Source organism: Buteo buteo, chromosome 5 (assembly GCF_964188355.1).
Source record: "Buteo buteo chromosome 5, bButBut1.hap1.1, whole genome shotgun sequence".
Taxonomy (NCBI): Eukaryota; Metazoa; Chordata; class Aves; order Accipitriformes; family Accipitridae; genus Buteo; species Buteo buteo.
Genome location: NC_134175.1, coordinates 11,799,378 through 11,827,276, shown reverse-complemented (window position 1 = coordinate 11,827,276; position 27,899 = coordinate 11,799,378). Strand labels below are relative to the sequence as shown.

Genomic DNA, 27,899 nt, shown 5'->3' with positions numbered 1-27,899 from the left:
CCTACACAAGAGGGTTTGAGTTAGTAAAAAAGAAAAAACCCAAACAGCTGCAATTGGGAAATTTTTTTAAATTCTGTTCATCTGATCTGAAATCAAGGGGTTTTTCTTTTGTCCATGCAGAGAAAGTCACTGGATCAATCCAGAGCCTGTTTGCAGCAGGGTACTTGGAGAACTTCTCCATAAGGACATTTTAAAGTGCTTTTTGCATCAGGCAGCTGCTGGAAGCCAGCCCCATGCTCAGAGATGACTGAAACCACCACAGCTGGTGGTGTGATGGGCGTTGCAAGTTCCCACTGGGTCTCATTTCCAGAGGCACAGATGCGCTGCTGTCACCTGACTCCAGCTGGGACCGTGGGGACAGACAGAGCTGTCACTTCAGGAACATGAGGAGCCACGAAAGCTGCATTTTAAAAGGAGGTCAGCTCTCATGCACCTTGGGGACTCTCTGCATTTCCCAAAGAAGGGTTTCCTTCTGTTTACAGGGGGTAAGAGGAGGGGAAGGAAAGGCAGAGGATGAAAAGCAACAGTTGGCATCGGTCCTGGGCAGGTTGCCAGTGGTGTGGATGCCCACAGGAATCAGGCACTGCAATGGGGACAGGCTGAGGAGGAAAGGGACTGTCTTCTTGAACTTAACAGCTTTCGCTGAAGTATCTGCTTTTTCAAACAGCAATAGAAAATAACAGCACCAGGTACTTAGCAGGACGCCTGTGCTGCCATGAGGTACCAGGATGCCCCAGCCTGTTTTGAGCCCTGAATATTAATTTAGGTTTAAGTACTTTTCCAACTTTTTCTGCATATAGTAGTGGGGACTGTGGCAGCCTCAGGATGTAAGCTCTCAGCAAGGACCAAGTCATCAAGCAGTGAGACAGTAATGCTGAGAAATGGCTTTTGTGCATTGAGGTGGCTTTCACACTGTGACGTATTGAATCTTCCCCTTCTCCAGCTCTCTCCCCATGATTGAACAAGCATCCAGCCCCGTATCTCTCAAGTCAGAAAACACAAGAGCCATTATTGTTAGTATTGGGGATTTATTTATAGGGATGGGGTTTGGGTCTTTACCTGAACATTGCTCAAAAAGAGTAAATCAGTTAGGTTTTATAAACATTGCTTACAAAGGTCTCATCACCTAACAGGTAAGCTCCAGATACAGCACTCTGCCTGATGGGGAACTTGGGTGAAACATCAGTGGCTTTACCACTTCCCTGCTGAAACCTTAATTTTGTTAGGGGTATTGTAAACACACACAAAACCCATTTAAGATGTGCGTCTAGCTTGGCTTATGTGACATGTATTGTCAGTGTATAACATTTGCCTCTTCTATAACAACAGCTATACAAAGATTTCAAAGTGCCTGATAAACCTCAGTCTTACACTAGAGCAAATGGTTCTGCTAAGGCCCCTGAAGCAAAGTCTTATGAAATCCCTATATATCTCCACTGCATATAGAGGTAAAAAAAAAAAGGTCAGTGTGAGTGCTCTGTACACCAAGACGTGGAAGCCAGGAGCTTTGGACTTCACACTAATATCTTCCCAAGTGACTGACACAATCCTATACAAATTATTTTCAACAACCGATTCTTAGTTAAAGGCAAAAATTACATCAGTGAAACAATCCCACCCATGGTGCTAGTTTAAAGGAACAATATTATTTCTTGGCGAAAGACAGCAATTATTTCAGTGAAATTTGAGATGTTCTCTAATCCTTCCGGTCTGGAGCAGAGGGCTTATCTCCTACCACTGGTTTCATCTGCTAGTGGGACTTTGATTTGGTTGGTTTTCTTGTTCTTCCCTTCTTACAGCAGCACCTACGGCAGCAGAACAGACAGCACTTAACAGAAATGAAGAGGGAGAGGAGCACCACGGCAAGAAGGAAGGCGATGACATCCAGGGAGTGGTACTGGATCCAGTTCAGGTCGTGAGCAGCAGGTCGCAGGTGTGGGGCCCCTTTGTGTCTCATTACAAACTCCACCCAGTGCACAGCCAGGTCCAGAGGGTGGATGGGTCTGTCGAGGTGAAGGTCTGAGAGACGCTTGATGTTCTCTTTGTACCTGTCAAGAAAAGATGTTGGGTGTTTTCAGTGACTTGTGCTTCTGAGACTGAGTCCCCAGAAAAAAAGAGATGCAGTGTCAGTTGTCTGACGGCCCACTGGGGGCTTCTCTGGTGTGTTTCCCCACCACCACTACCCCATGAGAAGGATAATGGCAGAGTTATAGGACCAGAAAAGTGCTGTTTTCAATGACCAAAAAAAAAAGAGGGAAAGGTATTAGAAAAGAAGAAAAAGAAAAAGCTTAGTTTGAGCTGTCAGCAAAATCTCTGGGGTGAAGGTATCTGGCTGAAAGTGAGACTGGGTGTAGAAAAGCCATCCAGCTGTTCAAGATCAAGATGCATTATTATTATTATTACTACTGTTGTTATTATTATTGCTAAAAGAACAGTGGTTAGGAAACAATGGCAATAAGGTGCCATTTCTTAGCAACACGATGGGGAAGAGGATGCCAAGGACTAAGAAGCCCTAATGACAACAGAAAATGAGAGCAAGAAAGAGGAGGGTATGTCTTAAAGCTCCCCTTTGCTGTGATGCCTTAAAACACCTTAGGCATGCTGACTGCAATACTGTGATGTCTAGTGTGGTTCACTGTACTGCCTCAGCGTACCCTTGCATTTTCCTCCTGCTCTGTGCTGGAATTGTCCAGCCTTGCTGAGCCAGGCAGCAGCTGACTGTGCTCATACTGCTCCCTAGGAGCACTAGGCAGGGGGGAAATGACTGACAGAACTAGTCTGTAAAATAAATGAGTGATAATAGCTATGTTTAGATGTTTAGTAAACCCTGCCAGCCAGAAGGCAATGCTTCCTGACACAGTACAGCCTCTGGACTATACCAAGGCGCTGCCACTTGCCTCCTTCCTCCTGCTGCTGTGCAGACAGCATCTCTGGGCAAGCCTCGTGCAAAAAAAATCCACCAGGCAGCTGAACCTTTCAACCTTTTCAAGCTCTCCACTGACTCATGTCGTCACTGATTTGGGGAAAAAAAGCAGTTTGCCACATCTCCCTTCACTGATAGCCTTTTCTGCCACATTGTGTCAAAGCCCTCTACATCACTGCCTGGTAAATTTGGCTTTAAGCGGGTGACACATCTTTTGTCAATTTGATTTATTCCATTGCATCTATACCCCATCTTCTCTGATACCTGCATCCTCTCATATCAGCCAGTTCTTGTCATCTAATGATTATATTCCCAGGCAGTGAGAAGGATGGTGCTGTTACAGGGATAGGATGAGGTTAACCCAGGGCAAACATCAGTTCTCAATGATGTAACTTTGATATAAGAAGGCATATAAGAACAGATTAACATTCTGTTAAGCTGGAAGCTAGTGTGCTGGTGTTACACAACAGTAGAAGAAGAAAGGCTGTATTTCTATTACTGACTTTTTATCATTAATAACTGCTTTCAGGGCAGTGGATATGTCCTTTGAAGTCATTTCAAGTATATTCAGTGTCAGTCCTGCTCCTCGTGACTCTACTCGCTTGGCATTGTCCATCTGGTCTCCAAATAAAGGCATCAGTACCATCGGCACCGCATTGCATATGCCCTCGTAAACACCGTGTGAGCCTCCATGGGTAATAAAGGCGCGAGTCTTAGGGTGAGCTGTGGAGGAAAGAAACACTTGCTTAGCTATTTGATTTGTTAAGTCATAGTAACGCATCCCTGGGGAAAAACTTGCACAAAAATGGCACTGGTAGCTATAAACCAAGAACTTTGGGTTTTCATACACATCACTACTTTTGGACAGACTTAGGGCTGCAGAGAACATGACATTACAAGGGATTGAATGAACCTTGGGTTGTAGAGCTCTGTCTTGGTTTGAGTAATCTCTGGAAAGCCTTGGATAATCCTTCAAAGCTTCTCAGATTTTAGGATTAAATCAGAGCCAAGTGAGGTTAAAAATGATGTTACCGTTGCTTGCTTTTTTACCATGTCTTCCATTTGCTGGTTTTGCAGATCTCCCACAGCCAAGGCCTGTTGTCTAACCAACAAATGCACTCCTAGCAATAGCATGTACAATTTTACTACTTGAAAAGCCTGACGACCTGTCTGGAAATGCTCACTCAGGCATCTTAAATTTTGTTTTCAGTCCAGTAGACAAAAACATGACAAAAAACCATGGCTGGGTGTTGAGACTGGCTAGTTAGAGATACAGGCCCCCCATTTTTGACAGTAAGGCTAGTCCAGCATTGGAACACCTTTCCAAACAGTGTTGTTTCATAATTTGGCAATTTTGAAGTTGCAATCAGATAAGTTTCTAAAAGACGAGCTCTGGTTCAAACAGCAAAGGCTGTAAGGAAGTCCTGTGACCCACAGTGATACCAGAAGTCAGCACAAATGATGCTAATGGGGCCTTACAACAGCATTATCAGATTAAAAGAAACACTGGTATCACTCAAGGTATCTCAGACCTACCTAGAAGATCATTCTGTGGCAGCCATTTGACAAGCTTTACATTCTTCGGCAGATTGGGAGGCACCTCTCCCGTGTATCGCCACAAAACCTTTCAAGAGAAGTAAACACAATGTCAGTTCTCAGCAACTGGCCTCTTGCTGCTCCTCAGTGGGTTTGAAGAGCACAGCTAAAAATATCTGTGGTGTACACAACCTGTTCCATCATGCAGAGCAGCTGGGGTGATAGTTTCTTCTGGCATCAGGGAGCAGGAGAAAGAAGGGAGGACCAAGCATACTGGAAGCTGAAGGTGTTGTGGTTTAACCCCAGCCAGCAACTAAGCACAACGCAGCCGCTCACTCACTCCCCCCCCACCCAGTGCGATGGGGGAGAAAATCGGGAAAAGAAGTAAAACTCACGGGTTGAGATAAGAATGGTTTAATAGAACAGAAAAGAAGAAACTAATAATGATAATGATAACACTAATAAAATGACAACAGTAGTAATAAAAGGATTGGAATGTACAAATGATGCGCAGGGCAATTGCTCACCACCTGCCGATCGACACCCAGCTAGTCCCCGAGCGGTGATTCCCTGCCCCCACTTCCCAGTTCCTATACTGGATGGGACGTCCCATGGTATGGAATACCCTGTTGGCCAGTTTGGGTCAGGTGCCCTGGCTGTGTCCTGTGCCAACTTCTTGTGCCCCTCCAGCTTTCTCGCTGGCTGGACTTGAGAAGCTGAAATATCCTTGACTTTAGACTAAACACTACTTAGCAACAACTGAAAACATCAGTGTTATCAACATTGTTCTCATACTGAACTCAAAACATAGCACTGTACCAGCTACTAGGAAGACAGTTAACTCTATCCCAGCTGAAACCAGGACAGAAGGTAATCATGTACTGTATTTGAAAACAGTTTTGAATTTCTGTGCTGGAAGGGGAAGAGGGAAACCATACCGTTTGAGGGACTGATGCCAAGGCATCTGCAATTTCTGTGGCTTTCTTCATAGGAATCTCGGAGACCATGGAGCCCAGTGAGAAAACAACAATGCCATGTTCTCCAGAGGCATTCACAATAGCTTCAAATTCCTGCCAATACAAAGCACATCCTTAGTCAAAGTCCCTTCCACGTCATACACTGTAATTTTGTCACATTCCCACAAAACTATTTGTAAAGGCAATAAAATGAACAGTCAACACAACAAAATTATGATCAGGAAAATTAGTTATCTGTATGAAAATGAGTCCCAGGGGAAAAAAATGGGCACAGGTGGATGAATAAAGTTATGGAGGTGCATGAGTGTTTGCAGAATTGAAGCCCAAACTGAGATTCAGTATGAACATGAGAAAAAATTTACTTTAAAATAGCCATATAGCAAAGCCTGCCTGCTCAAAGACATTGGTTTCTGTGCAGTAAAAAGATGCTGTACCAATTAAGGAGATCAATTCATCATCATACTTTTCCTGGCAACCAGCCCCCAGGTAGAATACACTGTGGTTTATTTTCACATTTATTGCAAGTCAGATGCTCTGGCTTTAGAGTTGATGCTCTTCTTTTCAAACCATGCAGCTGCAAGAGAGAATTAAGGTTTTGAAAAGTGTTCTGACAGCAGATAGCTCTAATTTCTAATATTTGGATTTATTGGATCTGCTTTGAGTATGATAATATTGAACCACTGCCAGGGGTTTTTTTACCTGTTCTGTTTGTTTAATTTAAGTAAAAGAAGGACTAGGAGATCTGTCACTGGAATCCAAGAACAAAAGGATTCGATGAAGCATAAAACCAGCTGAAGGCTAGAGCAAAAATCCTGTGCCACAGAAAAATATTTGGTAAAGCCAGGGAAGGAAAGACAAAACTGGAGGGAATTGCTGTGGGCATCAGAGTTAAATGAGTGGAGTAAAATGTTCCCATAAGTCTGGCAATTGAAATATCTCTAGATTCTGAGGGGGTAACTGAGATTGACCCTCTTAGTTTACGCTCTATTATGTATTTTTGTGGCTGACCAGAGTGGTGTGGCCCTTCGCTTGGATTGGATCCCAAACAGAAGGAGCCATCGAAGGTTTGCTGATAGCTGCACCCTGGACAGCAGACCTGGCACTCTCCTGGGGGCAAACAAGGTGAAGTGTAACTCTCATTTTGGGGCTTGGTTCTGTCTTACCAGATTTCTCTGAAGACATGCTCTCCATTAAGGTGTCATAGATGTCTGGTTGGGAACTCAGAGCTCAGTTCTGTATAAACTCACAGACATCTGGGAACTGCAAAATCCTCCCCAAACTGCAAATGTGCTTTTGGTACAAAATTCTTTGGCAGTTCCTGATGCAGTGGGACAGATACAGCTATTTCAGGGTGTATTTAACCCTATTTATTTTCTGTGGGACTAGTCACATCAGTTTTAATCTGTTGTTTAAATGTTTTTGTGTGCCAAGGTCTGACTTTCTGCTCAGAAATGCCACTACCGTTATGAAACTTTTTGCAGCCCTGCTTTGGGAATAGGTGGGTTATTTTACTTAAGACTTTTTAACCAGCAGCTGCTTGTATCAGTGGGTGCTATACACAACCTTTATGAAAAACCTGCAGTGGACACTCACTGAAAAATAACAGAAAGCACTAAGAATTAGGAAGATTTCTTAGTGGAAAGTGGCAGATACTGCATATTTAGGAAGTTTGGCATAGTTCAAGCAAAATACAGTTGCAGACCAGATCTGGGACAGAGTAGTTCACACAAAGGCAGCAGATCTCTTGCGGCTTCATGGGGTGGTGGGGATTTCATTCAGGTCTGCCACTGTCTGCAATTCTTGCGGAAGTGGTGCTCTGCTCAAGAGCAGAGGACTAGGATGCTTTGGCCTGCTGCATTACCCTAGCTAGCACCAAGTCTTGTAAACAGGTATACAAAACAAAATTACTGGAAATAGGCAGCCAGAAAATACTGGGGAAAAAAACCTGGAGAAGTCCAGCTTTGTATGCGTGCTTGTCTGGGAGTCTGGAGGTCTGCCACAAAGTAACGTACTCCTCAGTGCACAAGGGAGGCAGAGGTGCAAAGTGCTTTCCCTGCCACTTCCACCTTGCTCTTTTCGCCTGCTATTATTTGTTACTACCAGGAGCTCCATCTCATGGTGAGAGCAAACAGTGCAGCCACAGCTAAACTAGGGAAAAAAGGTAACTAACCTGTGATAATGGTTTTTCCTGAGTGCAGCTTATGCCTCCGATCAAGACCATATTAGGCATTAGGGGCCTGGGGTATTCAAACACAAAGTCATATTTCATGAGCCAAATAGACGCGTGGCTGAACAGCTCAAGCACTGTTGCCTCTTGTTGGAGGAATTCTTTGATCAAATGATCATATGGTGAATAAAGCAAGCTGCAAGCTAGAGAACTGCTCAAGCTAGCTATGAGATTGCCCACGCGCTGGAGGAAGGCCATGTGGTCCATGTAGCGAGTGAAGAACCTAGGAATGTAAGAAGGAGGATTCGGACAGAGGGTAGCGTGGAAGTCTAGGCTGCACGGCAGTCCCCGTACAAGGTACACCGAAGGTAGGGAGAGATGTTCGGCCACTATCTGTCCACATGGAAAAAAAGGATCCATAAATACAGCATCAAATTTGCTTTCTTCAAGGTATTCGATCAGCTCTTTGTTAGACAAAAGACGTTTGCAGGAATCAAAGAACATGGTTGTAATATTTGCCATTTTTGAGAATTTTTCCAAGAAGGGTTGAGGTGTGAAACTGCTATAGCCCAGCTTTTTAAATTCTGCCTCCACATACTCCTTGGTGTAAGGCACGGAGTATGTTTTCATGGTATAATGCACTGATGAATCTATCCGCAAATTTATCTCTGGCGCAACAACCACAATTTCATGTCCCCTCTGTCGGAGCCGTTCCACAACTGGGTGCATGCTGAGCCAGTGGCTGCCATCGATAGGTACAACTAAAAGCTTTCCCCCTTCAGAAAAGGTCCACAGGAGCAGGAAAAACACAACCCAGGAGGCAAGAGACTTAAATCCTGGATTTGAAGAAGCCATTTTCCTTGTGCTGTCAACAAGGTTTTAAACAGCTGCAAAACTATTGCAGGGGATGAGGACCGAATCACAGGGTACTTTGCACTTTAATCTGATCTAAGGTAAGTGTTTAATTTTTAACGGACTGTACGTTGGTGGGCAGAAATTAGGGTAATTTTTAACTGTGGGTAAAGGTCAGGTTTATCATCTGTGCACAGTGAAGGCTTTAAGTAACTGGGCACTGCAAGGTAAAGTTGAATGCTTGAATTAACATTAGAGGATTCAAATGCTCATGGGAGAAGTGTCATGCAATTGGCAGTGTGTCGCACTGAAAGGCTGAACAACAGTCATGATTGGGAGGTAACACCTGACCCAGCAATCACTATCTTATTAACATCCAGTTAATGATGAACTCCCTGCCTTGAGTCTGCTCAGCTGATTGGACACAAAACTTGGAACAAAAGCCTGAACTTTGTATTACCTTGCACTGTCAGAGTCTAAACAAGAAACAATGATTGACAGAGATTTGATATACAGTGGGTTGATAAGGTGTATCTTCAGATTTGTTTCTAGATCGTAGTAGTTATCAAAGTGAAAGCCCTGAGTCTACAGTAGTAAACGTGATGTAAGCTTAGCAATAACTTCTGCTGTTGCAACACCACTGCAGTCTGAAAAACAGAATAAATGACTGGCATCTGCACTATTTGTACAGCCTACTAGGGAGATTTAAACAAGCTAGGGAGGCAGGGCAGATAGTACAATCCTGAAGGCTCATTTTTTCTAGTCAACCTCTTATATGCTATCTTACATTGCTTCTTACACAAATTCAGAGGCAAAAGAATTCCCTCTACCATCTTTGATTGCATACCCCTGGTTTTGGGGTATTCATCCACATTATCAATCTCTATGGCACACTATAAGTAGCTGGGTATATACATACGGAGTTAGTTCCACATTTCCACTTCTTGTCCAATCAAGTCTCCTGCAATTAATCAGTATTCCACAACTGTTAGAGATACTAAATTGTATGACCTAGAATTATTTTGTTATTTATCTAGATACAGCATATGTGCCATGATTGTCTAATATTATGGTGATACACTTACAAAAAGCTACACTATACCTAGGCAGCTACATAGCTTAGACAACTTCACCTAAGGTCTCCCAGAGAGAAACCCTTCAGCTGCTTACTGGGCAAGTCTTGTGATCACTTATCAGAGCCTGAGATTCCCACTCCCAAATCATGCCAACCTGGTATTCAATCACATATTGCCTCAAGCACAAATACTACTACAGGAAGTACTTAAAAAAGCAAATCTTAAATAATCACTAATAAATGTTATAATACCCTCAACATAAACAATGTCAAACCTTTGATAATGGCTTCTTCTGCTCACAGTTGATGCCTCCAATATAGACCATATTTGGCATTATTGGGCGCGGATACTCAAAAACAAAGTCATATCTCATCAGCCAAATTGATGCTTTGCTAAATAGTTCCAGTATTGTTACTTCTCTGTGAAGAAACTCAGAAGCTAAGTTCTCGTATTTGAAATAAAACAGATAGCAAAACAAAGGCTCTGAAAACCCAACCAGGAGGTTCGTTGCACGCTCCATAAATGTCATGTGATCTGAACTGGATGTGAAAGTCCTTGGCACGTAAGAAAAAGGACTGGGACACTGGGTGGCTTTGTAGTCTAAGATACATGGAAGACCACGCATGAAGTACACAGAAGGGAGAGAGAGGTATTCAGCAACAATTGGTCCACAGGGCAACACAGGATCCACCATAATGGCATCAAATTTGCTCTCCTGGAGGTACTTCATTAGTTCTTCATCATATAAGAGATGCCGACAAGTAGAAGAGAATATGCTGGTCATTTCTGATATATTGCTGAATAAAATTGTAAATTTTTCTAGAAAGGGAGAGTTGTCAAAACTTTTTTCACCAATGGAATGGTAGTATCTATCCACAAACTCCTGTGTGTAAGGCACAGAGTATGTTTTGATGGTGAAAGATTGTGAGCTTTTCATGAGCAAAGTGGCATCAGGAATCACCGCAACAATTTCGTGCCCCCTCTCCCAGAGTTTCTCCAAAACCACACGCATGCTCAGCCAGTGACTTCCATCCTGAGGCACAACCAAGAGCTTCCCACCTTCTGCCAAACTCCAGAAAGGAAGAAAAAGAACAAGCCCAGCATATATCTGGTTCCTCCACATAACTGTCATGGGGCTGTTAGCAGGAAAAGAAATGAACTGTTCCTTCTTACTTCTTCCAAGCAACATATGAAAGCAAAAAATACTTGTACCTCATTTATAACTTGATGGTCTTTAATCTTTACCTCTATAAAATGTTTACTAAGACTGGTTGCTTGAGTTCAAAGATCACATTTTAAACAGTGATAAAAGCATTGATAAGAGTGCTATCGAGGGATCTAAAGACAAGAAGCATTTCCATGCATTTAAGTTATCTTAAATGATTCAGAACAATTAGCAGGGTCTTTGATTAGCAGAGGTAGCAGTTGTTTGCAGAGGGATTTTTCTGGGTCAGGGTTGTTTCAAGCGAGTCACTGTGCACTTGACTGTCCTGTGCTAGATTCAAGTCAGGAATCAACTTTTATGGCCGCTGAGCTTCTCCAGAGTGCTTATAATGCAAGAATTGTGTTGCACTATTGACATGAAAGACCTAAACCTCCAACTTTCTCTCTTATACCTTTGCTCAGAAAGGTGCCTGGAGTTCACACAGGATGTTCTACATAGTAAGCAGGAGCTGGCACGCCAAGCAGTGGTGTCATCAAAGTTTGGGTAACATATTAACCAAACACTTTTTTATAAAAATAATGATGCAGCAGAATATGCAGTTCCTGCTCAAGAGGGGCTGTAAGAGTTTGTAGGTGAGTGGCTCGAGGCCAAACGTCTCTTTGAAAGCAATGATTCAGCAGAATATGCAGTCCTTGCTCAAGAGAGGTCATAAGACTTCATAGGTGAGAGACTACGGGCCACATGTTTTTGAAAGTTCTTAATAATAGTTACTTTTAAAAAGAAGTTAATAAGGCTTGGCTGTGGTATGAGCCAAGGGAAGTCCACACTTGTGTCCTGTGTTTACCAAAAGAAAGAGAGAACAGAGTTTCTAAGCTGCTTCTGCATGTGCTATGATAAGATTTTTAAGGCAGAAAAAACCCCAAACCATGTTGGATGTCCTGTTCTCTGTAACACTCGACCACAGCCTGCAGCTATTCAATGGAGAGTAACAATGATGATGGGCCAAACTTTTCCGGGTAGCAATAAACAGTATAATTGGCCACAAACGGCAGTTTGAGAGATTTGGACTGAACATTTGGAAAAAGCTTTTTGAAGGTTTTGAAGGTTGGCCTGTATAACAGCATGGCTGACATGATCTGATGTGGAAGACAATCCCACTCCAAGGACTTGTTTAGCTATCCAAATCAGGTTGATTTGAATGGGATTTAAGTGCCTAATTATTCTTGAGAACCTGGGTTGAAGCTGCAGCAAATGATGTAATGGAAACCCAATGGGTAGATGGGTGAATGAAATAGGTGCCTATAAACAAATCAATGTCCTTAGATAGGGACAACATGCAAAGGCACATGAAAACTTTCAAGATGAATCTCAAAAAGCAGATATCTGCAGTTTGTGCTTAAAAGAAATATCTGACCAAGCAGATCTCATCTGCCATGAAGGCATATTTTATAGAAAGGGAAAAGGTGGATGCCAAAAGTTTGCAAGTTTATGAAAGCAAAACAAGAAACAGGAATGGTAGCTGAACAAGAGTAATTGCTGGCTAGAGAAGAGAGACTGTTTTAGACCAATGCCCAGTTAGTTCCCAAGCAGCAATCCGCTCCCCCTGGGCAACTCCCCCCAGTTTATCTGTTAGGCATGACATCTGTGACCCCCCAACTAAGCACACCTGATCAGAGAGAGCTCTGAACAGTTTCTTCATGCTGTGCAGCAGCCTGGAAGAGTTGCCTTGGAGCAGGTAGGAGTGAAGGGAAATCTGGTTCATGAAATGGCTACTTTTGCCAAAGGTACCTGGCTGTGATAAGCACATCCAAGGCTAATACTAAGTGTGTCCTAAAAAGTTTATTTTGATAGGAGATTCTCCATGTGGCATGTTAAAAAAAGTGATTCTCATAAGCCAGGCAAGGAGGACTCTAATGTCTAAGGAAACTGCATTAAAGAGGAAGGAGTTTCAGACATCAACACAGTCCCATTCTGCAGCCTGTTGAAGCAAAACTTTCTCTCCAGCTGACAGTGAGGTGATATTAAAAGACCAAAAACTAAAGGAGGTGGACAGAAGGTATTCTCATGTGCCAGAGAGTTAGCTGCAGTACCTATGTGTGCATTTTCATGTTTCAGCGATAGAGGAAAAGATCTGACATAACAAGGTGATGCAGCATTACACATGCCCTCATGTGGCAGTATACACTCAGGTAGTTAACCTGGAGTTCCAGAAATACTGTTACCCTATGCTAACATATAACAGGCCCTCAAATCTCATATTTGATACATAGTCACTTCCATGTAGTCTTTAAGTACTGATAACATTTCAGCCAAATGTGTATTATCTGTGTAACAATAACATAAAATACTATTAAAAAAACATTAAAGAGGTAAAAAAACCCAAATGAAACCCTTAAGATTAATGGCATGTTAATAAGTGTTTCAAAGTTGTGTCACGGGATTTTGAGCAACACACAAACACCCTTTCATGTGTATATGAGTCCAGAGACTGAAGTCCGCAAGTTCAGCCCATTCCAAAGGCAGGGGTGAAAAGAGAGATCTATCAGGAGAAAGTAAAGCTAAAGTACAAAGTTGAGTGCCAAGGTTGTACACTGGAAACAATACAGTCAATATCCCCAGTTAGGGGAATCCATGATTACCTCTTTTGTAAGTCTACAAATCCTGGCAGTCAGGATGTACCTCTTATTAACCAGCCAAATCCTTTTTAAATTCATAGGTTTTGTCTACAAAAAACACTGCTGGCGTTGAGAGGCAGAATTTTTTTTTTTTATTTTTTTTTTTTTGGTGCATGGTGTGAAAAAGTACTCCCTTTTGTTTGCTTTAAGCTTGCTGCCACCTCATTTCAGTGTTACTCATAGGTCAAGTAATGGGAGAAACTGCTTGTCAGTATCCCTTTCACCTTTGCTACACTTTTCAGGATTTTACAGACCTCTGTGACAGATCCTCTGTCATAGTTCTTTTCATAGGTTTAGCTATATGGTTTATTCCATTGCTGCTTTCCTAGACTGAGTGCCAAGTTTAAATCCTCTTAAAAATGCTTCATTTTTACTGAGTGATATTCAGCTTTTTCTGAAAAATAAGCCCCATTTCACTGTTTTGTAAAGTCAATATCTGAAAAACTTACTTAACAGAAATAGTTATTTCTAAAAATAGAAGCTATGATGTTACTTTGCAAACCACAAAATATATTTGAATACACATTTTAAAAAATCTTGAATAAATCCAAGATTCATTTTATAAGAAGAAAGTAACCTAACTTATACTTTATTTTTATGATGCCAGTTGATACTTTAAATAAGGAGTGTCACTGGCCTGGGATATGCAAAAAGAAATCCACAAGCTGGAGAAATCGGCCAACAGGAGCGTCATGAAGGTCAGCAAAGGCAAAAGCAAAGTTCAGCCACTGGGATGGGATAACCCCATGTCACAGGACAGGCTGCACTCCAGCTGGACAGACAGAAGCTCTGCAGAAAATGACCCGGGGCCCTTGTGGACAAAAAGTTGAATATGAGTCAGCAGTATGCCCTTGCAGCCATAGATGCCATAGAGGCAATAGCATCCTGGGCTACACGAGTAAAAGAGAGGTAATCCCGCTCCTCTGTTCAGCACTTGGGAGACATCTGAAGACATGTACGCAATTTTGGGCTCTTCAGTACAAGAAAGACATTGATGTGCTGCAGCAAGTCTAGCAACAGCCAAGAAGACGGTTAGAAGCTGGGGACCATGATGTGCAAAAAGGGGCTCAGAAGGACAAGCTTGCTCAGGATTCAGAAGAGAAGGCTAGCAGGAGACCTTAAGGTCTCTTAAGAGATCTTAAGGTGGTCTTTAACCACCTTAACGGAAGGGCATAAAGAAGACAAAGCTGTACTCTTCCGAGCAATTGACAGTGACAGGACAAGAGGCAACAGACACAAGATGCAACACAAAAAATTCAAATTGGATATAATAATAAATCAGATTTAATAAAGTGTTTTCACTATAAGGGTCATAGGAGGTAATAAAAACTTGACAAGACATAGAGTGGAACAACCAGAACTAACTGGACCTGCTTTGACTAGGAGATTGGCTGAGAGGCCTGCAAATGACCTTCCAGCCTAAGTATTTTATGAGTCTATGACAATTCAAAACATAGAGAATCCTTCTTTAAAGAAAAAAACCCAGGAATGTAGAGGAAATCAGCAATGACAAGTTGGACCCCAGGATGAGCGATGGTCTCCTCAAATGAAAGTCTGCCTTGCACCGCATCAACAGTCCTGAGCAACCTGCTCTAATGTCAAAGCTGGCTTTAAGCAGAGGCACATGACCAATGGAGAGTTTCCCAGAGCTAAATTAATTTACAACACTTTCTCCATTTTTATACCATGATATTCGGATACCTTCACTGAAAGGAGTACTGGCACCTCTTTGCAAAGGAAAAGCAGTTTGAAATCATTTTACTCACAGAAAGAGATCTTTTTAACAAAACCTGTGTTACAACTTTTCAAAGTATGTAAAAGCCTGCAAGAATGACAAGAAAAAAAAGAGTACGACCCACCTGAGTCAGCTTCTTGTGAGCACAGTTTACTCCACTAACCATAATCATGTTGGGCATCAATGGCCTCGGATAGTGTAAAACAAAGTCTAGCTTCATAAGCCAAATGGAAGCCTGCCGTAAGAGATCTGGCACAGTCACGTCCCGCTGAAGGAATTCAGAAGCTAGTTTTGCGTATGGTTGAAAGACAACATCACAGAGAAAATAATTTGGGAGTTCAAACATTAGATTCTTCACCCGCTGGAGAAAGTTCATGTGGTCTGTAAGGTCTGTGAATACCCTGGGGACATAAGAAGGGGGACTGGGACACTGAGTGGCTTCCAATTCTAAGCCACATGGTATTTGCTGCAAGAAAAACACGGAAGGGACTGAAAGATGCTCAGCCAGTATCTGCCCACAGGGTAGTATTGGATCTGTAAAGACAGCATCAAACTTGCTCTCCTCAAGATATCTGACAAGCTCTTTGTTGTACAGTAAGTGTGTACAGGTAGACAGGAACATGGCAGAAGTATTTTTCACTCCTTCATATATTTTAACAATTCTTTCCAGAAAAGATCCTTCTTCAAATACATGCTGGCTAGTTCTCCAGAAAGTGTGATCCATCTCTTCCTTTGTGAAAGGGACTGAGTACGTTTTCATAACAAAATTCTTTGTTGGCTTTATGTACAAACTGACTTCAGGTGCAACAACAACTATTTCATGTCCCTTCTGCCTGAGACCATCCAACACTTCCTGCATGCTGAGCCAATGACTCCCGTCCACCGGCACCACCAGCAGCTTCCCACCAGCAGCCAAACTGAGCACAGACAGGAGCAGAACCAGTGTTGCTGTGACTTGTGGATGAGCACTAAGCACCAGGGCCATGTCAGCAGAAATCTGGTGAGTGCTGCCCAGAGAGAAAACCACTGGTGGCACTGAAGCAACAGCACTAACTCTACACTTTTAAGCAATCTGTGCTACAGCCTAACTTTTGATCCTTGGAGGTATTTGCTGTATGGTAAATGTATAACCACTGATTTGATAAAAGGCTGCATAACAAGCACTAGAGTTCAGCAATCTACACAGGTGGGCAGTAAATGCGGTGGATGCACCAGATAAGCCCCATCTGTTTCTATTAGAAAACCTTTGGCAGCTCTATTGCCTTTGAGCAGGATCTGCCAAGCCACCATAACCCCTTCAAGCTCATTGATTTTTTTCTCAAATCTCACATAGCCATCACCAAGGTGAAATCTTCTGAGGCCTGCCTGTAAACAGAGACAGTACTTCTTCTCCTGGGAGTCCACAGCCTGCAACATTCCTCCTTACAACAGCTTTGGAAATACCCGTGTGAAGAAGCAGACAAATTCATTGACAAAGAAAGAAGTGGTAAGGCAGCAAGGGTACACCAGGACAGAAGCCTGACATGCATTTCTCAGTAAATAAAAGACCCTGCTACAACAATTTGCATAGTTGTATGGATTATACCTAACTGCAAGGCTGTGACAGGCCCTCAGGCTTGCCTGCTGCTCTTCCATCACTGACTAAGGGAGAAAGAGAGTACCAAGTTACGCAACATGACACAAAATGGCTTCACATATGTGTAACGAAAAAGGCATCAACCGAGCATACTTTATAAGTGAAAAGGTATAGCTGCCTACACAGAAAATGGGAAGTGAGGAAGAAAGTGAGAGAAAAATAATTTATTTCATGAGTATTTGCCTAACTCACCCTAAACGGGAACTTGATTCCTATCTGCAACACAAAATTCCACCCTTGTGAACACAGAAGTCTATCAGAACAAGAATTAAAAACAGAGCATGACCCACCTGAGGTAGCTCCTTGTGAGCACAGTTTAGTCCTCCAATTACAATGATGTTGGGCATCAAAGGTCTTGGATAATCTAACACAAAATCTAACCTCATGAGCCAAATGGAAGCCTGCCGTAAGAGATGCAGCACAGTCACGTCCCGCTGGAGGAACTCAGAAGCCAGTTTTGCATATGGTTGAAAGACAAAATCACAGAGAAAATAATTTGGGAGTTCAAACATTAGATTCTTCACCCGCTGGAGAAAGTTCATGCGGTCTGTATGCTGTGTAAATACCCTGGGGACATAAGAAGGGGGATTAGGACACTGAGTAGCTTCAAAATCTAAGCCACACGGTACTCCTCGTAAAAAAAACACGGAAGGGACTGAAAGATGCTCAGCCAGTATCTGCCCACAGGGTAGTACAGGGTCTGTAAGGACAGCATCAAACTTGCTCTCCTCAAGATACCTGATAAGCTCTTTGTTGTACAGTAAGTGTGCACAGCCGGTGATCACCATATCAGAGACTCTTTTCATACTTTGGTATATTTTAAGAAATCTTTCCAGAAAAGATCCTTCTTCAAGTACATCTTGTAAAAATGCCTGGAAATTTTCATCCATCTCTTCCTTTGTGAAAGGGACTGAGTACGTTTTCATAACAAAATTCTTTGTTGGCTTTATGTACAAACTGACTTCAGGTGCAACAACGACTATTTCATGTCCCTTCTGCCTGAGACCATCCAACACTTCCCGCAAGCTGAGCCAAGGACTCCCATCCGCCGGCACCACCAGCAGCTTCCCACCAGCAGCCAAACTGAGCACAGACAGGAGCAGAACCAGTGTTGCTGTGACTTGTGGATGAGCACTAAGCACCAGGGCCATGTCAGCAGAAATCTGGTGAGTGCTGCCCAGAGAGAAAACCACTGGTGGCACTGAAGCAACAGCACTAACTCTACACTTTTAAGCAATCTGTGCTACAGCCTAACTTTTGATCCTCGGAGGTATTTGCTGTATGGTAAATGTATAATCACTGATTTGATAAAAGGCTGCATAATAAGCATTTATTTCCAGCCAAGTCCACAGGATTGGTGGTGTGTGTAGATGCACTGGATAAGCCCCATCTGATTCTATTAGAGGAACAGTAAAGAGTGTCCCAGGAAGCAAGCAGGGGTGGTTCTGGGTGGCAGTGTATTTCTGATAGCTTTCCTCTGGCTCAACCTTTTGCAAGTGCAGGAGATGTGTCACATCCACATGACCATTCAGCCTAGTAGAGGCTGCTCGCTTCCCCCAGGCAAGACCTTTCCCCTCTCTCTCTTTGAAGAGTCATCTCTAGGAGGCTTATGGCCCCATAGCAGATGTGGAAGAGCTGTTTAAGATGGTTTCTAGACTGAGAAGACTGATGAAGTTGGAAGCAGGATGCCAGGTTTGTCTGCAGGACACATCACCCATATTAAGCAGTACTTCCAGACTCCGAGACCTGCCTCGGGATGGAGGAGTTGGCTTTGTGAGCTCGGAGGGCAGAGCAGAGATGTATGAACACTCTTTGAGGGGGACTTTCAATGAAACAATTCAGGGCCTAATTCTGGCTTCTTTTTTGTCACTGGCAAATCTTGCATGGTGTCCAGCAGCGGTGGAGTTGCACGAATGCTCAGGTGGCAAATTACAGTGTGCAAGAGGATGTCTGTAAGATGCCACAGCCACATCTGCCACTTGGAGATGGGTGGAATTGCCACACAGGCTTTGTGACCTCACCCCGTGGTGCACAAGTGCTAAATAATATGACAAAAGAGAAAGCCAGGGCACAAAAAAGAATAGCACAACCCTCCAGGCTGCCCCACAGAGCAGCAGAGGAGGCTCTCCATTAACAACTGCATGCATTGCTATATTCTACACCTGAGGCACCCAGAGTACATGTCACATCTGAGAAGTTAGCATAATCGCCAAGGCTGCATCCATCCCCTCAGTGCTAGTCATGCTGTGTTGGACGGGTTAAATCAGACCTGCTCCATGGCTCCATTCATTAGGACTGGGGTTTTGAGCCTGGAAAGAGCTTTTAAGGTTTTCTGAGCTGTCCCATGGGAGCTGCTCATAAGACAAATCCAACACTTTGTCCTAATTTCCACAAATTATGACAATCACTTTGGCTGGTGGATACAACATCCCATCACTGACCTTCACTAGAAGAACCTAGAGCTTCTCTTCAACTGAGCATACTTTATAGGTGAAAAGGTAGAGCTGCCTACACAGAAAATGGGAAGTGAGGAAGAAAGTGAGAGAAAAATAATTTATTTCATGAGTATTTGCCTAACTCACCCTAAAAGGGAACTTGATTCCTATCTGCAACACAAAATTCCACCCTTGTGAACACAGAAGTCTATCAGAACAAGAATTAAAAACAGAGCATGACCCACCTGAGGTAGCTCCTTGTGAGCACAGTTTACTCCTCCAATTACAATGATGTTGGGCATCAAAGGTCTTGGATAATCTAACACAAAATCTAACCTCATGAGCCAAATGGAAGCCTGCCGTAAGAGATGCAGCACAGTCACATCCCGCTGGAGGAACTCAGAAGCCAGTTTTGCATATGGTTGAAAGACAAAATCACAGAGAAAATAATTTGGGAGTTCAAACATTAGATTCTTCACCCGCTGGAGAAAGTTCATGCGGTCTGTATGCTGTGTAAATACCCTGGGGACATAAGAAGGGGGATTAGGACACTGAGTGGCTTCAAAATCTAAGCCACACGGTACTCCTTGTAAAAAAAACACGGAAGGGACTGAAAGATGCTCAGCCAGTATCTGCCCACAGAGTAGTACAGGGTCTGTAAGGACAGCATCAAACTTGCTCTCCTCAAGATATCTGATAAGCTCTTTGTTGTACAGTAAGTATGCACAGGTAGAGAGAGTAATGGCAGAGATGCTTTTCAGTCTCCGGTGCACTTTAAGAATCTTTCCAGAAAAGATCCTTCTTCAAATACATCCTGTGAAAAAGAATGGATACTTCCATCTACATCTTCCTTTGTGAACGGTATTGGATACGTTGTCATAATAAAATTCTCTGATGGTTTTATATGTGTGTCTATTTCAGGTGCAACAATGACTATTTCATGTCCCTTCTGCCTGAGACCATCCAACACTTCCCACATGCTGAGCCAATGGCTCCCGTCCACCGGCACCACCAGCAGCTTCCCACCAGCAGCCAAACTGAGCACAGACAGGAGCAGAACCAGTGTTGCTGTGACTTGCGGATGAGCACTAAGCACCAGGGCCATTTCAGCAGAAATCTGGTGAGTATCCCCAGCTCCATGTTTTTAAGCAATCTGTGCTGTGCTTTTTCCGGATGATCTTTAGACTTATTTGCTGTGTGGTAAATGTATAATCATGGGCATGGCAAAGACAGAATAAAAGGTGTTAAAGCTCAGCCAATTTAGCAGATAGTAATCAGAGCAGCAGCTAGATTGGGAAACACTCACTTCTTTGTATTGGAGGAACACTGGGATTTAAGGAAATGAGGGATCCTTTAACAAGTGATCTGCTCCAAAGAGCTAATTAACAGATCATTAATTTTCCAAACAAGAATTTTCAGTCTAAGAAAATTCCTCCCCTCCTGCCAGTCCAAATCATTTTCTATTTGTAAAAGCTTAGAAAAATATTAATGCTTCACATGGGAAATGGTCTGGTTTCTTTATCAGTTTTACATCTTGACACTGTAATGAAAATGGAAAATTAGCTATGAAAGTTCATTTCACTGAAAGGCCTCCTTTTGGAAGGAAGAAGTAGGGGCTGGAAGGAGAAAGGACAAGGACACGGGGTTTGCCACCTATATTTAAAATTGAATTAGGAACTCAGAAATACCGTTCCAGATCAGCCTGGGAAGAGTATGCCCCAGGGCCATGAAAGCAAACAACATCAATGCATAGGCAGGATTTGCAGACAGACAGCCCTAATTATGAAAATTATTGCACAGAAGTAATTTTGACAATACAATAATTTTGTATGGAGGTTGATAGTATACATCAGAATTTTTTTTAAGTACATTTACTGAACTACTGCAGCTCTACGTACACCCTTTGCAGGGAAACTTTTCAGAAGGCAGCGTAAGCTGTTGCAGATGTGCAGTGTTGGCCAGCAGCTGTGAAAACGTCCAACAGTTTTGCAGAAAATTTTGTAAGGAATCCATGCAGTGAAAGGATAAGCCTGGACTGACAGAGCAACCAGAACATTACCTGCCGACTGATGCGTTATGACAGTTTATTTCTAAATTATGAAAAGATGGTTCTATTAAACCAAAAAGATTCATTGTTCTTAAAAATCAACTGTGACAGTAAAATAAATAGTTTGGGTTAATAATACTGATCTGGCAAACACCAGCAGCAGACCTGCCTGGTAAGACAGCAATCACCGTCACTGGTGGGTGTGTGCCTCATTAGTGAGAGTGCAGTGATGAACTACTTTCACCTAGCCCAAAGAAAACAATTATGTAAGCAAAAATGCTTATATCCTGCTAATGCTGTAGAAGAGTACCTGCAAGAGTAGGAGAGAATTAAAATCAACCCCATTTTTCACCTATTTTCTTTGTCTTTACAGTATACCTTACTGCACATATAAATCCCACAAACCCATGTATACAATTATATACATACAGAGCAAACAGCATTCTCCCTTCAAACATTAATATTGTTCATCAAGGAAATCACTGACCTGAGATAACGTTTTTTTCTTTCCACAGTTTATACCTCCAATAAAAACTATGTTGGGCATCACTGGCATGGGATACTCAAAAACAAAATCCATTCTTTTAAGCCAAATGGATCCATGGCTTAAGAGCTCCTTCATTGTTACTGGTCTGTGAAGAACATCTGACGCCAGAAGTTCAAATGGCAAATAGGCAAAATTGCAAAGAAATGATTCTGATGACTTGAGAAATAAGTTTTCCACACGCTGGATGAACGTCATGTGGTCTGAGTTGTCTGTAAATGTTCTTGGGACGTAGGAAGGGGGGTCAGGACACTGAGTAGCCTGCAAATCAAGACTGCAGGGGAGTCCCCGTAAAAAGAAAACAGATGGGATAGAGAGATGCAGAGCCAGTATTTGTCCACATGGTACAACAGGATCTGTGAGAACTGCATCAAATTTACTCCCTTCAAGATAGTGCATCAGATACTTATTGTGCAGTAAACTGCTACAGGAGGAGATGTAGAGATCAGAGATGACTTGAACTTTTTCATAAAGTGCAGTAATTCTTTGAAGAAAAGGTCTTCTCTCAAAAAGATCATTCGCAAATGAATGCATGCTTGCTCCCAGTTCTTCCCTAGTTAAAGGCACTGGATACGTTTTGAGAGTGTAATATTCAGATGCCTTCACGTTCAAGTTTACTTCTGGTGCAACAATGACAATTTCGTGCTCTTTCTGACTGAGGGCTGCCAGCAGTGAGCGCATGCTGAGCCAGTGACTCCCATCCATTGGCACCACCAACAGCTTTCCACCATTAGCCAAGCAAAACAGAGACAGGAAAACCAAAACCCCCACAGAAACTAAGTAACTGTATTTACTTACATGAGCCATGTTCCTAGAAATCCAAAGCCTGTTCGTCTGCCCTGACCTAACAGATTTTAAGTAGACCCACAGTCCTCGTTGTCCGCCCGTCTGTCCGTCATCCCCGCCCCCTCTGCCAGATTCTCACATTCCCTCTTAACGATCCGGCTTTTCCAGCAAAACCAGTCACCAGTAACCATTGAAGGCATTGATGAATCATTAAAGAAACATGATAAATCAACTTAGGTTGCGCAAAACTGGGCTTAGTATCTGAGGCTCCCTTGGGATGGGTCCTTTCTGATTGTTTTTCTGTGCTGATTGATGTTAAATTGGAAATAAAATCAGACTTTGCAAAAACAAAATCCCAAGCCTTTGAATAATGCTGGCACTTGGAAGTAACTGGGCTTGCTGAAAGCAGGTATTAAAATGCTTTCCTTCTTTTCTTTCTTTCTTTTTGATAAGAATTTTACAGCTGTTCTGAAATGCTGTTCAAGTTAATGTTTGAAATTATGAAATTATGCCACTATACAGAACGATATCTGTGCAAATCCTAAGGAGGAGGCCTGTGATTTACATACAGCTCAGCACTGGGGCCAGATACAACACCAGGAACAAATTTATTACAATAAGCAACACTGAAGCAGAGGCTTGCATTCACGAAGGAAAACCGCCAACTGCTATGCATGACACTTCTTTTTTCTCATCCTGACCTATTTCTCTGTGCCTCTCTCGATCATTTTCTTCTTCCAGGAGCAATAAGAAGGAAAAGCCACACAGTTCCCCTTATACCTAATACAAGAAAGCTTGGACAGAAGTACCCAGTAACAGCCCTCTTGTTTCAGGCCAGGAATTGATTTTAAATGCTAAGAGGTGGTGTTATTACTTCAGATTAAAAGATAAAAGCAAGACACCATGTCTGAGCAGTTAACAGGTACTTGTGATAAACTTGTCAACCTGCAAGACTGTATTTTGCCGTTAGATCTAACCGTGATGCAGAGGCATAGTTGGAAGACAAGAAGAAATCAGGACTGAAGAATCAGTACTTCTGCAATAAATATTACTGCTGGACTATGATCTTTAGCCCCTGGGCAAGATGAGAGCGAGAGTGAGCTTTGTCTTCAGAGGAAAGTCTGATTTTAACCTGGAGCTGCCACATGGCCTTGCCTGCAGGCGGGGTGCTGCTTTCCCAAAGGGTCTGCCTGGGTTTGTCCTGAGGAGCCGTTAAGCAGCTCTGATGGACAGAACAGATAGGAGAAAGCACTACCCTGATAAAAGTGGCCGGGGGGGGGGGGGGGGGGGGGGGCGGGGGCTGACAGGCAATTTGAATGCGACTTTTGTGAAAAAGCAAGATACGAACACTAGCAGCTCAATAGAAATAAACAGTACTTTCAATGGGCAGCATCAGGGGAAGTACCGGGAGGAGTAAAGCAAAGCCTGAGGGCTGTTAAGGTTGGCTCTGGGGAAGATGTGCCAGGCTTGTAAAATGCAAATATATTTTATTGTGAAGCTTCACTCATTCATGTTCAGGAAGGCCTATGAATTTGGGGGAAGAGTAAGAGTGGTGATAGGCAGGAAGAATCCATTCCCTAAGACTCAGGGAAGGCTGGCAAGTGAAAAAGGTTCAAGGGAAGAATAGAGGAAAGTCTGTTTATTTTTAAGCAATGTTCACAAAGGATGAAACTTTATCCTTTCTGGGAACCAATGTGATTTATTGCTGAAATGGCTGGATGACACTAACTACAGATTCATCATCTGCTGAGGAGAGCTGTCTCCTCCTATCCTTTTCTACTTAATCTCTGACTTCATATGAAGCTGTTCGTCTTACAGCACAAGCAAGCAAGAATATACATCACATGCAGCAACAAGCTAACATATATCATGAGCACCAACAAGCTAACATACATCACATGCATGCCTTTATCAAGTACTTTTTGGACCACAGATGCCCCAGCAACCACCCATCAACATTTCCCTATTCAAAGCAGATGTCTCCTAAAAATGCAGTTGAGAATTCAGCTATCTAGTTTTTGTGATGGAAGCTGTTGTTAGACCAAAATCTTCACCACAAAATATTAGCCTTCAACTCAAACAGAAGGCTGCTGTTACAGAAAAGAGCACATGATGCTATTGCACATAACTCAGTGAGTTACTTTTCTGACTGGATAAGCAGCTAAGGCTCTTGAAGAAATATTCTACTGCCTCTTATGTGGGGCACAGAATTTTTGGAAGAGCTGTTATAATTCACCTGCCCTTTTTGCATTAATTCCTAGGCTAGATGCTGTTTATGTACCTGACTTCAGCTGGAATTAAACTCAGCATAGCATGTGATCCCCTCACCAAACAAAACCCATGTGTTGGGCAGATCCAAGAAAAGGAGGTGCAATCACATCCTGTTCTGGTCCACTATACCACTCTGTTTTTCATGTGGATTGGCTATACAGAAAGCATTAATCTAAATTATCTCTTTAGGTAAGAAATGTCCATATCAAACACAGTATTAAACCTCACCCAGATCGTGCAGGTGTATGACTGCCAGAACTTTTCCCTTGTTATACCTTTCCCAGCCAGTCACTGACCTGAGATAATGGTTTCTTCTGTCCACAGTTTATGCCTCCAATGAAAACCATATTGGGCATTACAGGCATGGGATAGTCAAAGACAAAGTCAAGTCTCTTCAGCCAAATGGATCCATGACTTAAAAGCTGTGTAATTGTCATTGGTTTTTGGAGAAAGTCTGAGGCCAGTCTTTCAAATGGTGAAAAGACTATACTGCAGGTGAAAGCCTCTGAAATGCTGATGAGGAAGTTCTTCACTCTCTGAGGAAACGTCATATGATCTGTATTGAGTGAGAACATTCGTGGGATGTAGGATGGTGGATCTGGACTCTGAGCAGCATGAATGTCTATAGCACACGGGATGCCCCGCAAGAAGAAAACAGTAGGAATAGAAAAGTGCAAAGCAATTATCTGTCCACAGGGTGTCAGAGGATCTGTAAAGATGGCATCAAATTTACTTTCCTTGATGTATTTCATCATCTCTTTGTTGTAGAGTAAGGAACTGCAGGAAGTTTGAAACATGGCAGAGCTCTTTCTGAAATTATCCCAGGTATTCAAAAACCTCATCAGGAACGGCTCTTCGCTAAAACAGTTTGCACTAAGTGAGCGCATAAGTTCTTCCATCTCTTCCTTTTTGAAAGGTACAGGGTACATTTTCAATTCATATATCTCAGAAGAATCTATCAGCATTTTGCTGTCTGGTGCGATGACAACTATTTCATGCCCTCTCTTGCTCAGCTCGGCCAGCACTTCCTTCATACTGAGCCAGTGGCTGCCCTCCATCGGGATCACCAGCAGTTTCCCAGCAGTGCCAAGACTCAGGCAGCACAAGAAGGGGAGCAGCACTGCCACCAGCATGTTGCAAGTTAGACGGACAGGAACCCATGCACGAGAAAGGCCAGGGGTGGTTCGCAAGCTTTTGTAGCTATGCTCCACCTATGCAAACACACCACTTGGCAATGCTTTCTAATGATACCTCTGCCCTTTTGGCTTGCCTCACATTTCAGGTGTTCACAAGTTTGCTTGCATTGGACTCACAGTAGGTGACTAATGATTATAAAAGCTTGAGATGAGGTTTGTACTTCAAAAGCGGGTTTGTATGAGCACGAGAGAGGTGTGTCTCCTATCATATACACTTCGTTTGCCCAAGCTGAGACTACAGCTCAATGCCTCAGCCTTCTCTTCTTCCTCCCATAGTAGGACCACATGATACTTCTTACCACCAGCAACCCAGCACATTTTGCTGACATTTACTGACAACATGCTCTAAAGTGCATGGCAATCCATGAAAGAAATGCAGACAGAAACACTGCTGACCCCACATGGTAGTACTGGGTCTATAAAGTAAACATAGCTTATAGTAAAGATAAATATGAGAAATCAATGTTAAAGTACCTGGGTTTTGTTTTTTCCTCAGTTGGTACAACTGAGAAAAATGAATATTTTTTTTTTCATTGATGCAAACATGCATTTTTTTGAAGTAGCCAACAGAAACTCTTTCCCCATCTCTACACGTAACTTCCATCTAACCTCTTATCCTATCAGGTATTAAAACTAAATTGCAAAACAGCACTTCACCATTGTACTTCAGATAACATAAACCAACAACACATTTCTAATTCATGAACTCATGAGTTCATGGCCAATGTCAGTTCAGTTCATGACTGAAAGAGTTCATCAACTCTGTGGGTCCAGATCCTTCTCAGCTGTAAACTGCTGGATTTTTAAATGTTGGTGATAAACTCTCACCATAAAAGTTTATAAGTAGGTGGCTGGGCAGGTGCCTTTGGGATACAATTTGCTCCTCTAAGACATTCAGGGCTCTACATCACTGCTGGAGCTTTCTTTCACATGCAGTATCTGCATGCTTATTTTCAAGCCTGGTGGGAAAGCTTTGACCTTGTTGAGAACCTGCCCTCCAAAAAGAGCAGCCAGCTCCATCACCTGCACTCTCTCCATATCGGTAGTTTCCAACATAGGATTAACTTAATGGGAATTTCCAAACAGCTTGGGAGAAGGTGATGCATAGAAACAGACCTGTTGCTTGGAACCTCTGACAAGGCTGTCAAATGTACACTAGAAGAAGATGCATTCAAGCTAGACTGACAGATGAAGACAGACAGTCATGCATGTCTTATGTGGGGCATTTACAGACATCTGCTTGGGTCTGTAATACCTAGTCAGCAATCTTTCCCACTCCTGACTCCATGTCCTTTTGAAAGACCCCTTGTGAACAACTGCTACTCCTCTTCTTTTATTCGAACATATATAACCAGAGTGAACCAAGTGGCACTGGAGACTGTCCTGGTAAGAGGATTGGCTCTGCCACTTCCAACACAAGCACTAAACATACTTATCGGGACAAAAAGGGAGGATATTAGGGCTTTCTTCTACTCTACTCTGTTTCAGGGGTACTCATAATTTGCAATACTTGAATATCCCTTTCTTGCTTTTGATCTGCTATAGAATATGCTGTACATGATTCAGAGACCTGGTTGGTACCCAAAGACCTGAATGGGAATTTACAGAAGACATCCACACAGGAAAAGCTTAAAACCTAATTAAATAACCTATAAAAAAAGGGGGGAGGGTACAATTTAAAAAGGCTTCCTTTTGGGGGTTAGATATTGACACCTTGACATAACGGCAGAGATGTAAATAAATCAGTCTGGCAGATGGATGTGACAGAAAAAGAACTGATGAATAGCTAAAATCTTAAGTCCTATAACCTTCATTGTGGATGAAACGAGAATGGGTATATGGAAGTATGGATGGACAGTCCATGAGACAGCTGTGAGG

The 27,899-nt window shown here is 42.7% G+C and overlaps 2 protein-coding genes and 1 pseudogene across 4 annotated transcripts; all 3 read right to left on the bottom strand.

Annotated features, from left to right (window-relative positions):
* Nucleotides 1–1,028: 1,028 nt before the first annotated feature.
* LOC142031597 (UDP-glucuronosyltransferase 1A1-like) lies at nt 1,029–25,958 on the bottom strand. 3 transcript variants are annotated; one of them, XM_075029263.1, is made up of 6 exons: nt 25,122–25,958; nt 19,423–19,566; nt 5,398–5,529; nt 4,460–4,547; nt 3,427–3,646; nt 1,029–2,048 (listed from the first exon to the last, which is right to left on the bottom strand). In XM_075029263.1, exons 1-6 carry the CDS (start codon nt 25,956–25,958, stop codon nt 1,751–1,753), a joined length of 1,719 nt encoding a protein of 572 aa, XP_074885364.1. In that variant the 3' UTR covers nt 1,029–1,750. The 3 variants fall into 3 exon arrangements, with proteins under 3 accessions (XP_074885364.1, XP_074885366.1, XP_074885365.1); XM_075029265.1 differs by lacking the exons at nt 19,423–19,566; nt 25,122–25,958 and adding an exon at nt 17,033–17,926; XM_075029264.1 differs by lacking the exons at nt 19,423–19,566; nt 25,122–25,958 and adding an exon at nt 15,231–16,124.
* LOC142031531 (UDP-glucuronosyltransferase 1A1 pseudogene) lies at nt 9,800–10,663 on the bottom strand (annotated as a pseudogene).
* On the bottom strand, nt 21,505–22,575 carry LOC142031308 (UDP-glucuronosyltransferase 1A1-like). The gene is made up of 2 exons (XM_075028531.1): nt 21,712–22,575; nt 21,505–21,534 (listed from the first exon to the last, which is right to left on the bottom strand). The coding sequence occupies exons 1-2, from the start codon at nt 22,573–22,575 to the stop codon at nt 21,505–21,507; spliced, it is 894 nt and encodes a 297-aa protein (XP_074884632.1).
* Nucleotides 25,959–27,899: the final 1,941 nt, after the last annotated feature.

Coding starts and splice junctions, on each gene's coding strand:
- LOC142031308 (XM_075028531.1), bottom strand. CDS start 22,575: ATGGCTCATGTAAGTAAATACAGTTACTTAGTTTCTGTGGGGGTTTTG. Junction 21,535..21,711: donor AGAAAAAAACGTTATCTCAG/GTCAGTGATTTC, acceptor CTACTCTTGCAG/GTACTCTTCTACAGCATTAG.
- LOC142031597 (XM_075029263.1), bottom strand. CDS start 25,958: ATGCTGGTGGCAGTGCTGCTCCCCTTCTTGTGCTGCCTGAGTCTTGGC. Junction 5,530..19,422: donor CTCACAAGGAGCTACCTCAG/GTGGGTCATGCT, acceptor TTGTATTGGCAG/GAATTTGAAGCTATTGTGAA. Junction 3,647..4,459: donor GCCACAGAATGATCTTCTAG/GTAGGTCTGAGA, acceptor TTTCCTCCACAG/CTCACCCTAAGACTCGCGCC.